General features: G+C 41.8%; 1 protein-coding gene across 4 annotated transcripts in view; it reads left to right on the top strand.

Moving 5' to 3' along the window:
- Positions 1–13792, top strand: part of EPHA5 (EPH receptor A5) — a gene marked incomplete at its 5' end in the record, with an annotated part of 193057 nt that overhangs the window by 140549 nt on the left and 38716 nt on the right. For 2 of the 4 annotated variants that reach the window (XM_082281210.1, XM_082281212.1), the window contains 3 exons: positions 2389–2513; positions 5759–5918; positions 9911–10013. In XM_082281210.1, the coding sequence (XP_082137336.1) occupies positions 2389–2513; positions 5759–5918; positions 9911–10013 (388 nt within the window). Of the gene's footprint in view, positions 1–2388; positions 2514–5758; positions 5919–9907; positions 10014–13792 lie in introns of all 4 variants that reach the window. The other 2 variants (XM_082281209.1, XM_082281211.1) reach the window with 1 other exon arrangement.

The following is a 13792-nucleotide window of genomic DNA, read 5'->3' as shown; positions in this document are numbered from 1 at the left end:
TGAACTGCCCTGAACCTCCTAGGGAAAGATTTTGCAGCAGAGTTTGGGAGCACTTGCATTGTTTTCTTGGCTGTAAAGTGCTTGTGAGCTTCAGTCTTATAAACACTTCAGGAAACCTCAGTAAAGAAGATGAAAAATCCATTATTTGATCAGGCGATTTTGATACTGGGAATTGCATAGTTTTCACCTTCCCGAGAGGCATTCAATACCAGGGAGGGCTGAGGCCTTCCCCCACTGCTCTTCTCAGGTTTGCTTTTGCTAATAGGAGTTTAAAACAGTTTAATGCTCAGCACCGATGTTCTCTATCCTGCCAGAGCTCTGCTGCCAGCTTGGAGGGATTTGGGGGCACTGGAGATCAGTCCCAGAGGGCATAGGTCCCTTTTTCTGAGCACTTTGGTGGCTCCTCCCTGTACATGTAGCATCTGAGTGGCTCGCAACAAGCGATCGGTATCATCTATTTGACAAGGATTGTAAAATCTCATTTTACTTGGCACCATCACCACACAGTGTTTCCCAGTGCCCCTGAAAACCTTGCATTAGAAGGGGCCTTCATTCTATTTGAATGGTGCTCACTACTCACTCTTATTTTCACTGACCACACACATGTGCAGGGATCATGCATCTCATAGGCACAACTCAGCTTGTTGTGCACGTGCATGCACAGCGCATATTTAGGCACCTGGGTTGATTAATGGAAATTCCTTTGCCAGATTAACAGTTTGTATTGAGGTTGTTAGTTGCCTACACATAGCCCAAAAACTCGTAGAGGACATCAGTCAGAGAGGGTAAGGTGACTTTAGCAGATGAAAAATTGTTGGTGATCACCATGCAGTGCCTGCATAAATAATATGATCATCATTCAAATCAAGGTGGTTTTTACTCGCTCAGTGGAGCAGTTGTGAGCACAGTGGTGGACGCACAGTTAAAAAGCAAACACTGTGCAGCTTGATGCCAGCTCTCCAGCAGAAAACAGCATGGAAATAGCCAACACCTTTCAGGATCCTTCAAGAGCCAAGTGGGGAAAGTAAACAGGAGTGTAAAAAACTAGGGCTAAAGCAAGACTGAGATGTGGGAACTTGCTATAACAGAGAAGTCTTGCTGCTAGCCTTCAGTCCAAGAATAATTGTCTGGAGCTCTTCCCTTACTTTTTGGCTTAAAATCAGACCAGGGAAAAATTTTTTTGTTGTCTTTATTTTACTTAATGGGTTGGGTTTTTTGTAGTGTTAAGATAATTAGCTAGTCCTGCGTATAGAAGAAGTTTTTTTATAGTTCCAAATACATTTTGCAAGATAAAATGTGGTTATTTGCTGCTGCTCTTTGCACTCCATTGCCCATATGGCCACAAAAGTCTTTGTCATGGGTCTCCTCAGGCCCCCTGTCGTCCTTGCAGGAGCTGGCCTGTGTGGAGGGTGATTTAAAGTCCCTCACCCAGGCGTGGCCTCTTTTATCTCTGGAGAAGCTGCTCTTGGCCCTGCAAATGGGAGACTATGAATTTCTCCCGTCCCCTTTTCTTTTCACTCTGTGTTGTTTCCTAATCACTGGCATGAAATACCTGGGGTGTTAGGGTTGCATTGCCCATAGCAACTTTTGCTAGAGAGCTGGCAGGGGTGGCAGCAACCACAACTTAAAAAGTCTCTGCAGACATCGGACTGAATACAAAGGATCAAGCCTGTTTCTGATGCACGTCTGCTGCAAAGGGCAGATAACCTTTCAGGGCTGCATCTTGAAATAATGAGCAGAGCTGGTATAGCTGCTCTCGTGCTGTGGCTTCCCCAAGCACACTGCGAACTTCCGAACTGTGATTGCCATTAAAATCTTTTGCCATTTGCAAGGAATTAGCATCACTATGTGAGCTGTAACACCCCAGTGATATTTATCGAGAGCAATTGAATTATAAGGGTTGTAATATTCCTTGCTTCTGGGGGGGGGGGCTGAAAGATGCCTAGGCTTAAACTACTTAAAATCCAAAAATAGTTAAGGAGCCCATGTAACCTAAGGTCTTCTGAAAAATATATGCCTTGAAAGCAGGCAAAAGAAAGCAAAACATAATCAGTATGTAATTCTGATAACGTAGGCCCCTGGCACATATGAAAAGAGAAGATGTGCGGTTGATGTGTTTGAAAAGTGTTTGAAAAGATGGGGTTGATGTGTAAGCTGTGATAGTAGTTCATGTTATTACTTTGCTTGGTGGCCATGCTACTGAAAATCTGTGCAAGTCGAGTTGTTAAAAATGGGCAAATACCACCAAGGCGAAAACAGACCCCACTGATTTGCAGTAGCTAAGGATTGCCTTGTGTTTGCGGATGCTCTGATGAGTTTGACTTTGGCTGAGGCAGACCATCTACTAACAATGGTTTTCATCTGTTCTGTTTTTCTCCTGTCTTGCAGCACCTTCTCCAGTCAGTAGTGTGAAAAAAGGGAAGATCACTAAAAATAGCATCTCCCTTTCCTGGCAGGAGCCAGATCGACCCAACGGCATCATCCTGGAATACGAAATCAAATATTTTGAAAAGGTGTGATGGACTGATTGCTGAGCTTCCCAAGTACCTTCTCTTTATTGTTTTCTTCTTTTAGTCATAATTATTTGAGTCATGGAAGGGAATTGAGAGATTTTATGCATAAATCAATGTCAGATTGATTTTGCAGTAAATGATTAGGAAGACTTGAAATGAGGCTGTTGTTTTCCATTAGTGTGCCACTTCTTTTGAACAAATACATTAAATCTGCATGTCAGATTCCTCTTTGGCCTTACCACATTAAGATAGAGCCTGCTCATTTGTTAAAAATAGAAGGGGCTGTGGACTGAGCATCTGTCTCCTCCCAGAAACATCAGGCAATCCCTTGCCTTTGGTATTTCAGTTTCTCACTTGATTTTCCATCCGCTGTGAAAGGAGAGGAGAAGGGGGTTTTGGAGAGATTGTATGTGCTCTGATATGAAGAAGGGCATCCTGGCTTAAAAACTTGCCTGGGTTTTCCAGCTCTTGCTCTCTATTTAAAGGGAAGCAGTCTCCCCACGAAACTTGCCTCTCCTAGTCTTCATTTCAAGTGGTGACTTGTTCTCTTCCTGCAAAATTAATGTCATTTAAATGAAATTGTTACAAATGCACTTTATCAAGGTAGTGTATTTTGAGTGATATGGCCTTAAATCTCTGGAAATCTTAGAATCCCAAAAATCAGGCTTTCAGGATTTGACTAAATAGCAATTTTTTTGCCTTAGCTGGAATTGTAAGGTGTTCTTTTTTCCTCCAAAACGTCCAGGCTTTCTACATGAAAACAAGAGGAAAATAATGAAATTGAGTCACAATTCACTTCTTTAGGGGGATTGAATTTCTATTTTAAGGAAGATATTCCATTAGTTCTGTCTGTGACCCAGGTGAAATCACTAAACATGGACCAGGACTAGATCCTTACTCCTTCTCTCTTCTTTCTCTGACCATGGAAAGGACCTGCTCAAGCAGTCCATTCAAACAGGGGAAAGAATTTCTTAAATCTTCTCCATCAAAATAAAATCAACATTATTTTTGCAGATGAGGGAGCTTGTGAAATATCACTACATATGTGAGTGACTTAAACAGGGCTGATGTTTTCAAGAAGATTAAAGTACACAGCAAGAATCAGGATATTTTGTTGCTGGAAATAATCCAGTACTAATTATTTTATTAACTTGTTTGAATGACTGTTGGGGTACATTGAATCCTTACCATGGAGTGGCTTGGGAAGAATAGCTTTTAGAGACCAAAAAAATGTAAAGCAAATAATTAAAGTAAAAAAATTCATATATTCCTTCATTTTCCTTAGTTTGTTTTCAAACAAATTGGCAGGAGAGGGGACTTAAAATGTTGCGTTTATAGCCTAGAACTAGTCTCAAATACCTTCAGCCAATAGTTCCTTTGTGGAGAGGTAGCTCCAGCCAGTCCAAGATAAGGCTATCTTGATTTATTTTCTTCAGGCTGATAGTGAAGCTCAGTGTTTTCCGTAGAAAAGCCCAAGAGTCCAAGTGTTTGCAGAAGCCAACAGTGAATTGGAAAGTTAATTGGCTGACATACAAGGAAAGATGTGACCTAATATTCACTTACTGCTTTTTAACCAGTTGTTGAGATAGGTTTGGGATATTGCTCTTAATCCTTTTCGTTTGTTGCTACTATATTTTATAATTTATATTCTCTCACTTTTCAGCCCTTCATAAGGGTAAATTCACAGCATTCATTTTCAAGGGGCAGGAATGACTTATATTAGATGTTTGGGAAAACTGAGTTTTGTCAGATTGCATTCCTGTAAGAGGATCACTCCTTAATAAGGAAAAAAAGGCACATATGTGTGTGTGTGTTTGTGTGTGTGTGTGTCTCTGTACACATTTCTCCAAAACAGGCTTCAATTGAGAAATTTTGTAATCTTACATTCAGAAATTCCCAGCACCTTAGCCAGGCATATTGCTGTCTATGGGAAGCTGGCCATTAAATTAAAAAGAAAAAAGAAAAATGAGCTCAGATTCTAAGAGCTATCCAGAAATCTTGGTAAGGAACTACTAAAACCACTGGTTTAACTCATAACAATTTGGATCTGAGTGGATATTGATGCCTTTTCCTGGTCTTAAAATCAAGAGTCAAACACAGTTAGAAGGGAAAAAGGGATTTTACCTTGGTATTTATTTTAAGGATCCTTAGGTGCACACGTCCAGGTCAAATGCACCAAAATGCACCCCACAAAATGCACACCCCAAAAGATCTGGTATAACATTATAGGTCTTACTAATTAGCATATCTATCAAAGATTCCCCAATGAGAGGCTCAAGTGAGCCCCCCTCCCCAGGAGCCTTCCCCTGGATGGTTCTATCTTGGTTTACAGAATGTGTTCTGGAGAGGACCTTGGGGTTTGGGGCACACTGATCTCTACCTACGAAGCTTCTAAAATGTTTAAGTCTCTCAGCTTGACAAACAAGTCCAAGAATGTAGGTAAAAAGCACTAAGAATACAGAAGTTGTAAAAAGGTATAACAGGGGTATAAAAGAAAAGGCAAAAAATCTTCATGTATCAATATGGTGAAAAAAAAGCAGTTTCCAAATTTGTAGACCTTGATTTATGAGCTCTTGTCTAGATTATGTGTTACAGTAAATAATTCTAAGAGTAATTACTTAGCATTTCAACGAAATTTTAATCAAAGATCTGGAACTGTTTCACATTAGAAACTGATGTAGATGAAGATTTATTTCAGCAATTTTTCTTCAAGTTCATTGCTTCAGAGTGCAAAAATTAGGTATTTTCCTGGAGTTTTGGTTTATTATTCCGTTCCCAAGGTCTAATTCGTTGTTCTAGAAATGCAAACATAAAGTTGTACAATGTATAATATATTATTCTCTTTTAGGCCTACTTACATTACTGGAAAGCCGTTTTGGTGTAAATCAAAATCCCTTTTTAAGGCAATGGGACTTGTTTTATCTTCCCTGTGCCTTGGGATTGATCTTTGCATGATGAACCTTTCCACTGCTCCAGGCCATGTACATCCCGAGCAGTGGAGAGCTGCTTCTACTGCAGATGCCAGTGGCATGCCTCCTAGAATCACTGATTATAAAAGAGAAAATCAGGTCTCACATTTTTTATTGCAGAAAGGACCTTCAGAGAGGGGGTTTTTGAGGAAGAAATCCTCAAAAATGCATACTTCAGTCATCTTTTGTAATGTCACTCTGGGGGTTTTTAAGAGTCTGTCTTCTCTGAGAGCTAGTCTTTGTGTGTTTGAACTTTGTGGTTTTTGTTGGGAAAAGGACCAGGAGACGAGCTACACCATCATCAAGTCCAAAGAGACAACGATTACGGCAGATGGCTTGAAGCCAGGCTCAGCGTACGTCTTCCAGATCCGAGCCCGGACAGCTGCCGGCTACGGGGGCTTCAGCCGAAGATTCGAGTTCGAAACCAGCCCAGTGTGTAAGTCTTTTTAATTACTGTCAGCCCCTGTCTCTGCAATGGTTACCAGAAACAAGTCAGGGGATCGATATCTTTGCAGAGAGCTCTTCCTTTTATTGGCTTCATCCCTTGACTTTGGAAACATCAGGCACATCATCACGCTGCACTTGACATATCTGTCCTTTGCTTCCTCAACCCACATGGTGAGGCAGGAGATCTTCAGGCTTCAGAAATTCATGGCATTCCCTGCTTAGAAGAACCCTGTATTTACAGGAGCTGGTGTAAGAGAGTCTGTCCTCTCAGGAGGGGCAGAGAGGATGGGACCTGCTCCTCTGCACCTCATAACGGCTGTCTGCAGAGGATGTTGAGCTCTCTTAAGTATCTACATCTGGGAGGGAAAACCCTGAAATGGTGCCTCTCCACAAGGGGAAGAGTTGAACCAGCATTAGTGTCTTTACTGTCTTTTGGTGAAAGTTCCTGTCAAGTTAAAAGATGGTTTCTGTTGGCTGCCAATGCCACAGCCTCGAGAAAAGGAGGTTGACTTGTGATCAGAAATGGAAAAAAATGTGCACTGCAGGTTCAGGACTTCTTCTTGGCCTGTTACATTTGTGGGCTTTTAAATTTTCTTAAATATTTTTTTTAATGAATCTGATTATCCAGGGCTGGATTCTGGAACAGATTCTTTGGCAGGGTGAACTCCTGAGGCATGCAGAGGCTCAGATGCTCTTTCTTCTGTGTTCAGGCACGGCTGTGGGGAAATCTTTTTTGTCCCAAATACAAAATTTTGCCGAGGTGTCATATATAATTTTGTCCACCAGAAAATATGCCTTCTCTCCTTTAGTTTGTACAGCTGTCATTTATTAATTCTTTTATACTATTTGCATGGAAGAAGAATTTTATGGTGGAAATACTCTGATCATTCCTGTGGGAAAGAGACTATTTTCTGTGTTTTCCTTGGAAATTTCAATTCATCAATACTTTGATTACTGTTACTCCGGTTTATTTAAAATTCATCATATTTGAGAAGAAGATGCCCAGTTGTCTTTTCAATGCATGCTACCTTTGAAGTCATAATAGATTTTCAAGGGATCATTATACATGTGGAGATGTAGCTGTGGAGCCAGTGATTAAGCTAATACAGTGAAAATTGCATCACAATGCAAACATTAATGCAATAAGGACAGTCTATTTAATGTATTTCTTATTGTATTAACCATTAATTGTGCCCTATATGTACCAACCAAATCATGTTATGCCAAAAAATTATTCTATACAGCTTTTCTCAGTTGATAACTTTCTAGCTTAGAGTTGTTTGAGTAATAGTGTTCTGGTCGATTAATGAGTAACACATGAAATATGTGCAGATTTGATCTATTACCTATGATCCTGGTCCAAAAATAATGGCACTTCCATAAAGCCCGTCATGTAAGTATCTGTGTTAATCAGGACTTTTGGAGGACATCACATGGAAATATTTTTAAACGCTAGAAATTCCGTGGGTCATTTAGTCATACCCACATCCCAGTCTATTCCACATTTTAAAGGCAGAGGAATAGGTACTTCGCCGATATTTTGGAGTTGCTGGCATAGTCAGCGAATACCTATTGCGTGGTTCCCAGTTTAGGAACTGGGAATTGTTCATCTGTTGGACTCAAGCTCTGGCTGACGCCAGACTTAACCAGATCCTTAAACACTTGATAGGATTGAAATACAATGTAAGCCTAAGTATCTTGCAATATGCATCTCTTTTTGACATTTAAAACCTTATAAAAAGCTTTTTTTTCCCCAAAGTCAATATTAGTGTCAGGAGTGTGACCAGACTCCCGCTGCTTTCCTGCACATGCTGGAGATTTCGAAAGCAAGCACAGATCGAAATCTCACTGCTACATCAAGAGTACAGATCTGAACTTCTTGTTAGAGCCAAAGCAAATGATTTTTATTCAAGCACAGATGAAAACCTTTTGGTGGCTGTTCTGAGAAACAGAAACACTCTCCAAGTAGTTTGGACCGAACAACAGGTTTTGTTTCCAGTTCACAAGGTTTCTGTAGTTATCTTTAATACATTTGGAGGAGTTATACAACAACAGCCTGAGAAATGCAATGGAGGAAAGCTATAACCTGTTTTGGACTTCCCTCTTTTTCCGGGTTTTGGGAATTTTTGCATACTGCTTCCTGCTTGGGCAATTCTGCAAAGCACCATGAAGCAGCCAGGGCTTTGATTTTCAGTGAATTTTTTTATCTGAGTGGAAGCTGTTGCTGGGTATATCCACTTGTGCTTCCTCATTTCCAAATGTCACTGAGCTCATCTAGCCCCAAAAACTAACCTTGCCAAGAGCTGGGTTTTGGCTGGCTTGGTGAACTAATCCACCTGGTACGCGGGGCAGGAGGAAGAACGTATCACCAAGCTAAGAAGCAGTAATGCAGGTGTGCATGTCCCCTTGACTTTGAATGGCAGCAAGTCCCAGCTTGGCTTATGAATTCAGGCTTTTCACCTGCCATAGATTCGCAGCAGAATTTATCTCATTTCCCCATCCCTTGAGCTGTGCAAAAAACCACCAATCACTGCTTAATGTTCTCCTTTAAATGTTTTTCTTTTTAATTCTTTTGTCAAGAAAGCAATAAAACACCATCTTAAGGAGCCCCCATAAGTTTGTGAGGTTAATAAAATCTCTGGATGATGGCAGGGGTTTGGAGCAGTTAACATTAAATATCTAATGTATCAGGACCAATCCTTCTGAAATCACTTACGTTGCTGTAGCAGGTCCACCCTGCTCGTGGTTAAGCACCGGAGAGCTCCCATATGAAGAGCTACTTGAAGCCCAGAGCAGATCAATGTTTAATGCCATACCTTTCTGTCTTTCCTTTAACAATTAATATGGGACTATATTCAGTTATTTTATAGCCTTCATAATGTTAATCCTATGCTAAGGACCCTTTTTTAGTTCAATCATTTAGTTAAAGGCTTCTTCAGTACGCAATCAATTCCTGCTGCTCTCTGGGGTGGATGAAGCTTCATCCTGGGCTGGCACGAGGTTAAGAGCTATAATGAGGTTTTCCCCCACAGAGCAGTGGTGCCTGTGCCAGGGAGCTGGTTTTGCAGGGAGGATGTGAGATTTGTACCCTGGGGTGGCTATATATGTGCAGCGAAGAGGGCAAGGGGAGGAGACTTTGGTTTCTGCTTGGGGAACCCCACATACAAACCCCTGGGAGAGGTGGGCTCCTTCCCCTGCCATGTAGGGCAGATAAACAAGACACAAATGGTATTAGCATTTCCATTTTACAGCCTGCAGGAGCTTGTTCACCTGCTCTTACTTGACCTGTGTCAAAACTCAGTTCTCAATCAGCTTTTGTGACCTTTCTGCTGGCATCTTTATCACCAGATCAGTCTCCTGCCTTTTGGCGGGGCTTGTAAGGAGGGCTCCTTACAAGGCACGGGCTGGAAGAGTTTTGCTTCCTCGAATTTTGGCCAATCAAAAGACCAACTCATGTACGTGTCTTAGCAAATTCCTGTTTTACAGAGGCATCATATGGCCATGTGATAGAGATGCCACAAGGAGTTAGTTTGTAATTATTTAAAACTTCTTGAAGTGCAGGTAATTCTTTTTATCTTGTAGATTTTGCTTATGTCTGTTAGCAATAACATTCCATAAATGTTCTCTCTGCCTGTTGAGTTTTCATCTTTTATCTCTGGTTTCTAATGCAGCTAACTCAGGGAGAAAAACTTGAGTTCACAAACTCAAAGGCTGCATTCTGCAACACTTTGGTTTCTGAATTCAGCAATGAGATGCAATTTTGTTGGGTTTTTGGCTTCGTGTTGCATGTAGTTTTGTTTCTTTCCACCCATATCCCTTCCAAACTAGAAACAGACAGCAAAGGGGGAAAACACAAACCGTAAAAGAAGAAACAAACTGGTAAGACTTGAAACCTCACTGGCAGCCTCACTAGAAAGACTCTCATGAGTGCTGACTGTCATTTTAACCCTAATCTCCATCTTCTGTTTCTCATCTCAGCAGTAGCTGCATCCAGCGACCAGAGCCAGATTCCTATAATTGTTGTGTCTGTAACAGTGGGAGTCATTCTGCTGGCTGTTGTTATCGGTTTCCTTCTCAGCGGAAGGTAAGAGAAGAAGCTGTGTATTTATACTTCTTCAACTTCTGTAATAACTTTTATCTGACCAGCTGATTAGTGTGATTTAGGCAAAAGCAGCATGTGAACAAAGCTGTCAAGCGGTAGCACTGTAAAACAGCACGAGGGTGGGCTGATTGATCTGTTTGGACAAGCAGGAGTGACAGAGGCACTCTCACAGATGTAGTTCACTTCCCAATGATTTTCATCTGTGTGTAGACTGGCCCTGATTATTTGACTTGATTCTCACAGGAGTGTTTTCACATTCCTTTAAAAATAAGCAGAACATGTTATTACAGGTAAAATATCTTCAGCCCCATATGTTTGCACTCAGAGCTTGCAATGGACTTCGCTCACGCAGAAAACTTGACATCAGGAAAACACTTGCAAAAGAAATGAGGATAAATCCACCAGAATGGCAAATGCCCCACATTTTGGTCAGATCTGGATTTCATTTTTCCTGTGTATGATACTAATGTGTTCCCCAAGTGTTAGTAAATTATACAGAGAGCTTCTCCCACAGAGGGAGACACACTGCTTCAAACCATCCCATTGACTTCTCATGTGCTTAAACATAGGCAAGTGATGAAAGCCTGGGCTATACCATCTTTGGCAACTCTAATGGAAGTTGATGGAATTTTTTGATGAACAAGAGATGGTGGTACTGGGGCAAAATCTGGCTTGTATCAGGATAAGTTTGTACTGCAACATTAAATTTGTTTGGCAGCCAGCATGGAAGGCACTTTTTTCATATTCTACATGTATACGAGTACATTTTTTTAGTGGCAGTAGTCGAATGATGCAACATCCTTCATGCATTTGTGAAGTACACCAAGCAGTGTGAAGTACTCCACACAGCAATGTGAAGTACATCTACTGATAAGGCTGAATGTTTCCAGTGCAAAGTAAACATTTTTTCTTCTAAGGTACCCATCAGCCCACAGTTGCTTTTATGATACAGGTCTGTCTTAAGCTCAGGTCTAGCAAGGTGGCTGTAAATTACAGGATATTGTAAGCATTAAGATGTTACAGACGCTGAGGAACTGCGCTAAATTAATTGGCTGAGGGTCTTATTTCCCAGAGGAGGTAAGGTATCAGTCTGCAAATGCAGAGCAGTGAAATCCTGCCAGGCTGAGCAACTTGGTCCCCAGCCATAAGGCATCTGTGGAAGGACATGGACACACAGTTATTTCCTGTCTGGAAAGGTAAGTGTGCTGCCAGACTCATCTCCACTCAAGGTCAGAGACTGACAGTCTCTTCCAGCTCAGCTGTTCAAGCTCCTGTTGTCTGCTTTGAGTGACTTGTTTGGCTTAAAAATGGAAAAGTAAATGCTCCTGTCTGCCTGAGAAGCATGCAGCAGCAGAGAGGAGTGGGGGTGAGTAAATGGCTACAGGCAATTCACAGCAGGGCCTACAGGAAAGCTGTGGTCAAAAGACTTGGTGCTGGACACTCTAGACAGGAGTTCAAGTCTTTCCTTAAAGGCTAGAGGTTTTGATTTAAATCCCTCTTCAATCAGAGCAGGTGGATGTGAACCTTGGTTTCCCCCAGCCTGGATGTGTGCTTGTATTGGTGTAGACAGGAGAATGCACGCGTGACCGTAGGGAAGCTGTGGATTTCACCTGGCACCTCTGCAAGGAAGAGTCTGGGGGATGAATGGCAGGTGGAGGAATGTATATCCCTCTGTGGCCATGGGGAATCACAACTGTGTGGCTGACAGTAGCTCTTACTCTTTCCACAGTCGCTGGCAAGCGCTCAGTACCCCACTGAGGAGGATATACCCTTGCAGGTCTCCTTTTCACTGCTACTGTCTTTGGTCTCAGCAAGCAGTTGCAAATCCTGAGCCATTTGTCAGCAGTTCTCATTAGTTACATCCTTCTGTCCTTTCGCCTAATATGCTTTCCAGGATGTGCTTCCTCTTAGCTCTTTATCTCTTGGCATGCTTATAAAAGCCCTTGTGTCCTTTGGCTAGAGTTTTATTGCCGCCTCTGCTACTACCTTAATTCTCCTACCTTGTGCTCACATCTCCCTCTGTTGACCCCAGGGCAGCGGCAGGTTCCTGGAACCTTCTTCACGATGCCACGCTGGATGTCTGGGAAGGGCAGACACAGGGAACTGAGCTCTTCATCCATTTTTATCTTTTCAGTTCTTCCCCTAACTGAAAAGACCACAGTCCCTCATCTGGAGTTGGTGGAGAAGCCTCCAGCACCAAGGCTGGGTCCATTATTAGAAAATTGACTTCAAAACCACAGAGCTTCTCAGCCAGTTTGAGTTCCCATGAATTTTAAAGCCCATCTAGTACACTGAGTGACTCGTGAGAACAGCAGAATAAACCCCAAAAATCCAGAAAGATGACAGACAATTTGAAATTAAACAAAGCAAAACAAAGAAATTGCTCTGGTTTGGAAGAAAGCAGAGATGCCACTGAGATGTGTCACTCATGCTGCTTTGCCTAGGATATGGATTCAAGACAATTTGTGGAGTAACTCTCCTGCTGTGACAGCAGGGACAATAAACATGTTCCAAGTCATGGGATAATCCCTTTCTGAAGCAGTTAACCTGTTTCTGGAAGATGTTTTCCTATACCTCTGGAGTGGTTCTGTTGTTCCAGTGCCTGGTTCCAGGGGGTTGCATTTGCTCTTGGCAGTTCTGAAAGTAGAAAGTAGTTTCCAGTCATAGGGCTGAGGAGTTTGCTGGAGTCTCCAGGCTTTTTGTTTTTTTGCTAGGTTTCCAAAGGCAGAACCACACCTCTTCCCCTTTTTTTGCTTTCAAGTCTCTGCAGTTTTCTCGCTTCTTTTGAATGAATATAAGTAACAGCTTGGCATTTCCCGTTGGCAGCTGGCCCTAAACCAAAGGTCAGTTGAACAGTAGTCGTGGTGGCATTTCCACATATCAGCATCCATCTGTGGAAATGCACTTTGCGTCTGAAGATGGAGATTCCTGGGAATTTGAAATTAAATGTACTTTGCCCTAAACAATTAAGCTGCATTTCAGAGCTGATTTACTTGCAGATGCTCCAGAAAACTTCCTGTAAATAACATGTCCTCTGACCAAAGTCATAAATGCCAAGCCAAATAGCTGATCACTTTTTTAAGTTATCCTGCTCCTTGCATCAAGGGCATATTAATAATATAACAATTGGGATTGCAAATCAGAGAGATTCACTAAATCAGACTGTGGTTGTCTCAGCATAAAAAAGAGAAGTGGATTGAAAATTTATTATTAAACCAGCTACAAGTATTGAATTAAAGAACACCGAGTTGTTACTGTCTTTGTTTCGTTAGGATTATGTGTTCTCAAAAGCGCAGTGCATTTTACAGATAGAGCCAAGCTATAGATTTTGCTTTCTTAGCAATGCATGAATTAGATGTTGGTTACCATTATTGTTCCTGATTGAAGCATATATTAATCTAAAACCGTTTACTGACTTTTATTTTAAAGTCTGTGTCGGACAATCCAGTGACAGAGATCTTTGCACTCCATCTCACAGGGAGCAGTAAAGTGTCTCAGTTGTTGTGTGGCATCAGTCTCTTTCTCCCCGTAAACTGAGGTAAGGAGCCATCTTTTCAGCAGTCCAGGGAGGAGACCAACTGCTCCAGAGCAGTACTCTCCTTTTGTCCTTCAAACCCAGCCCTGTTTGCAAAACAGACGAGGTCTTAGGGTGAGTGTTAAGAGACGGCTGGTCCCTCCAGTCCCCCAAGCTTTCAAACTTCGTAGCACTAAACAAAAGCATGAGCTTTTACAGAACAAAGTGGGGAAGATATTAGGTCAAT

The sequence above is a fragment of the Coloeus monedula genome, assembly GCF_965178545.1.
Source record: "Coloeus monedula genome assembly, chromosome: 5".
NCBI lineage: Eukaryota > Metazoa > Chordata > Aves > Passeriformes > Corvidae > Coloeus > Coloeus monedula.
Note: the sequence above shows the minus strand (reverse complement) of the source record. Positions and strands in the feature narration are given on the sequence as shown.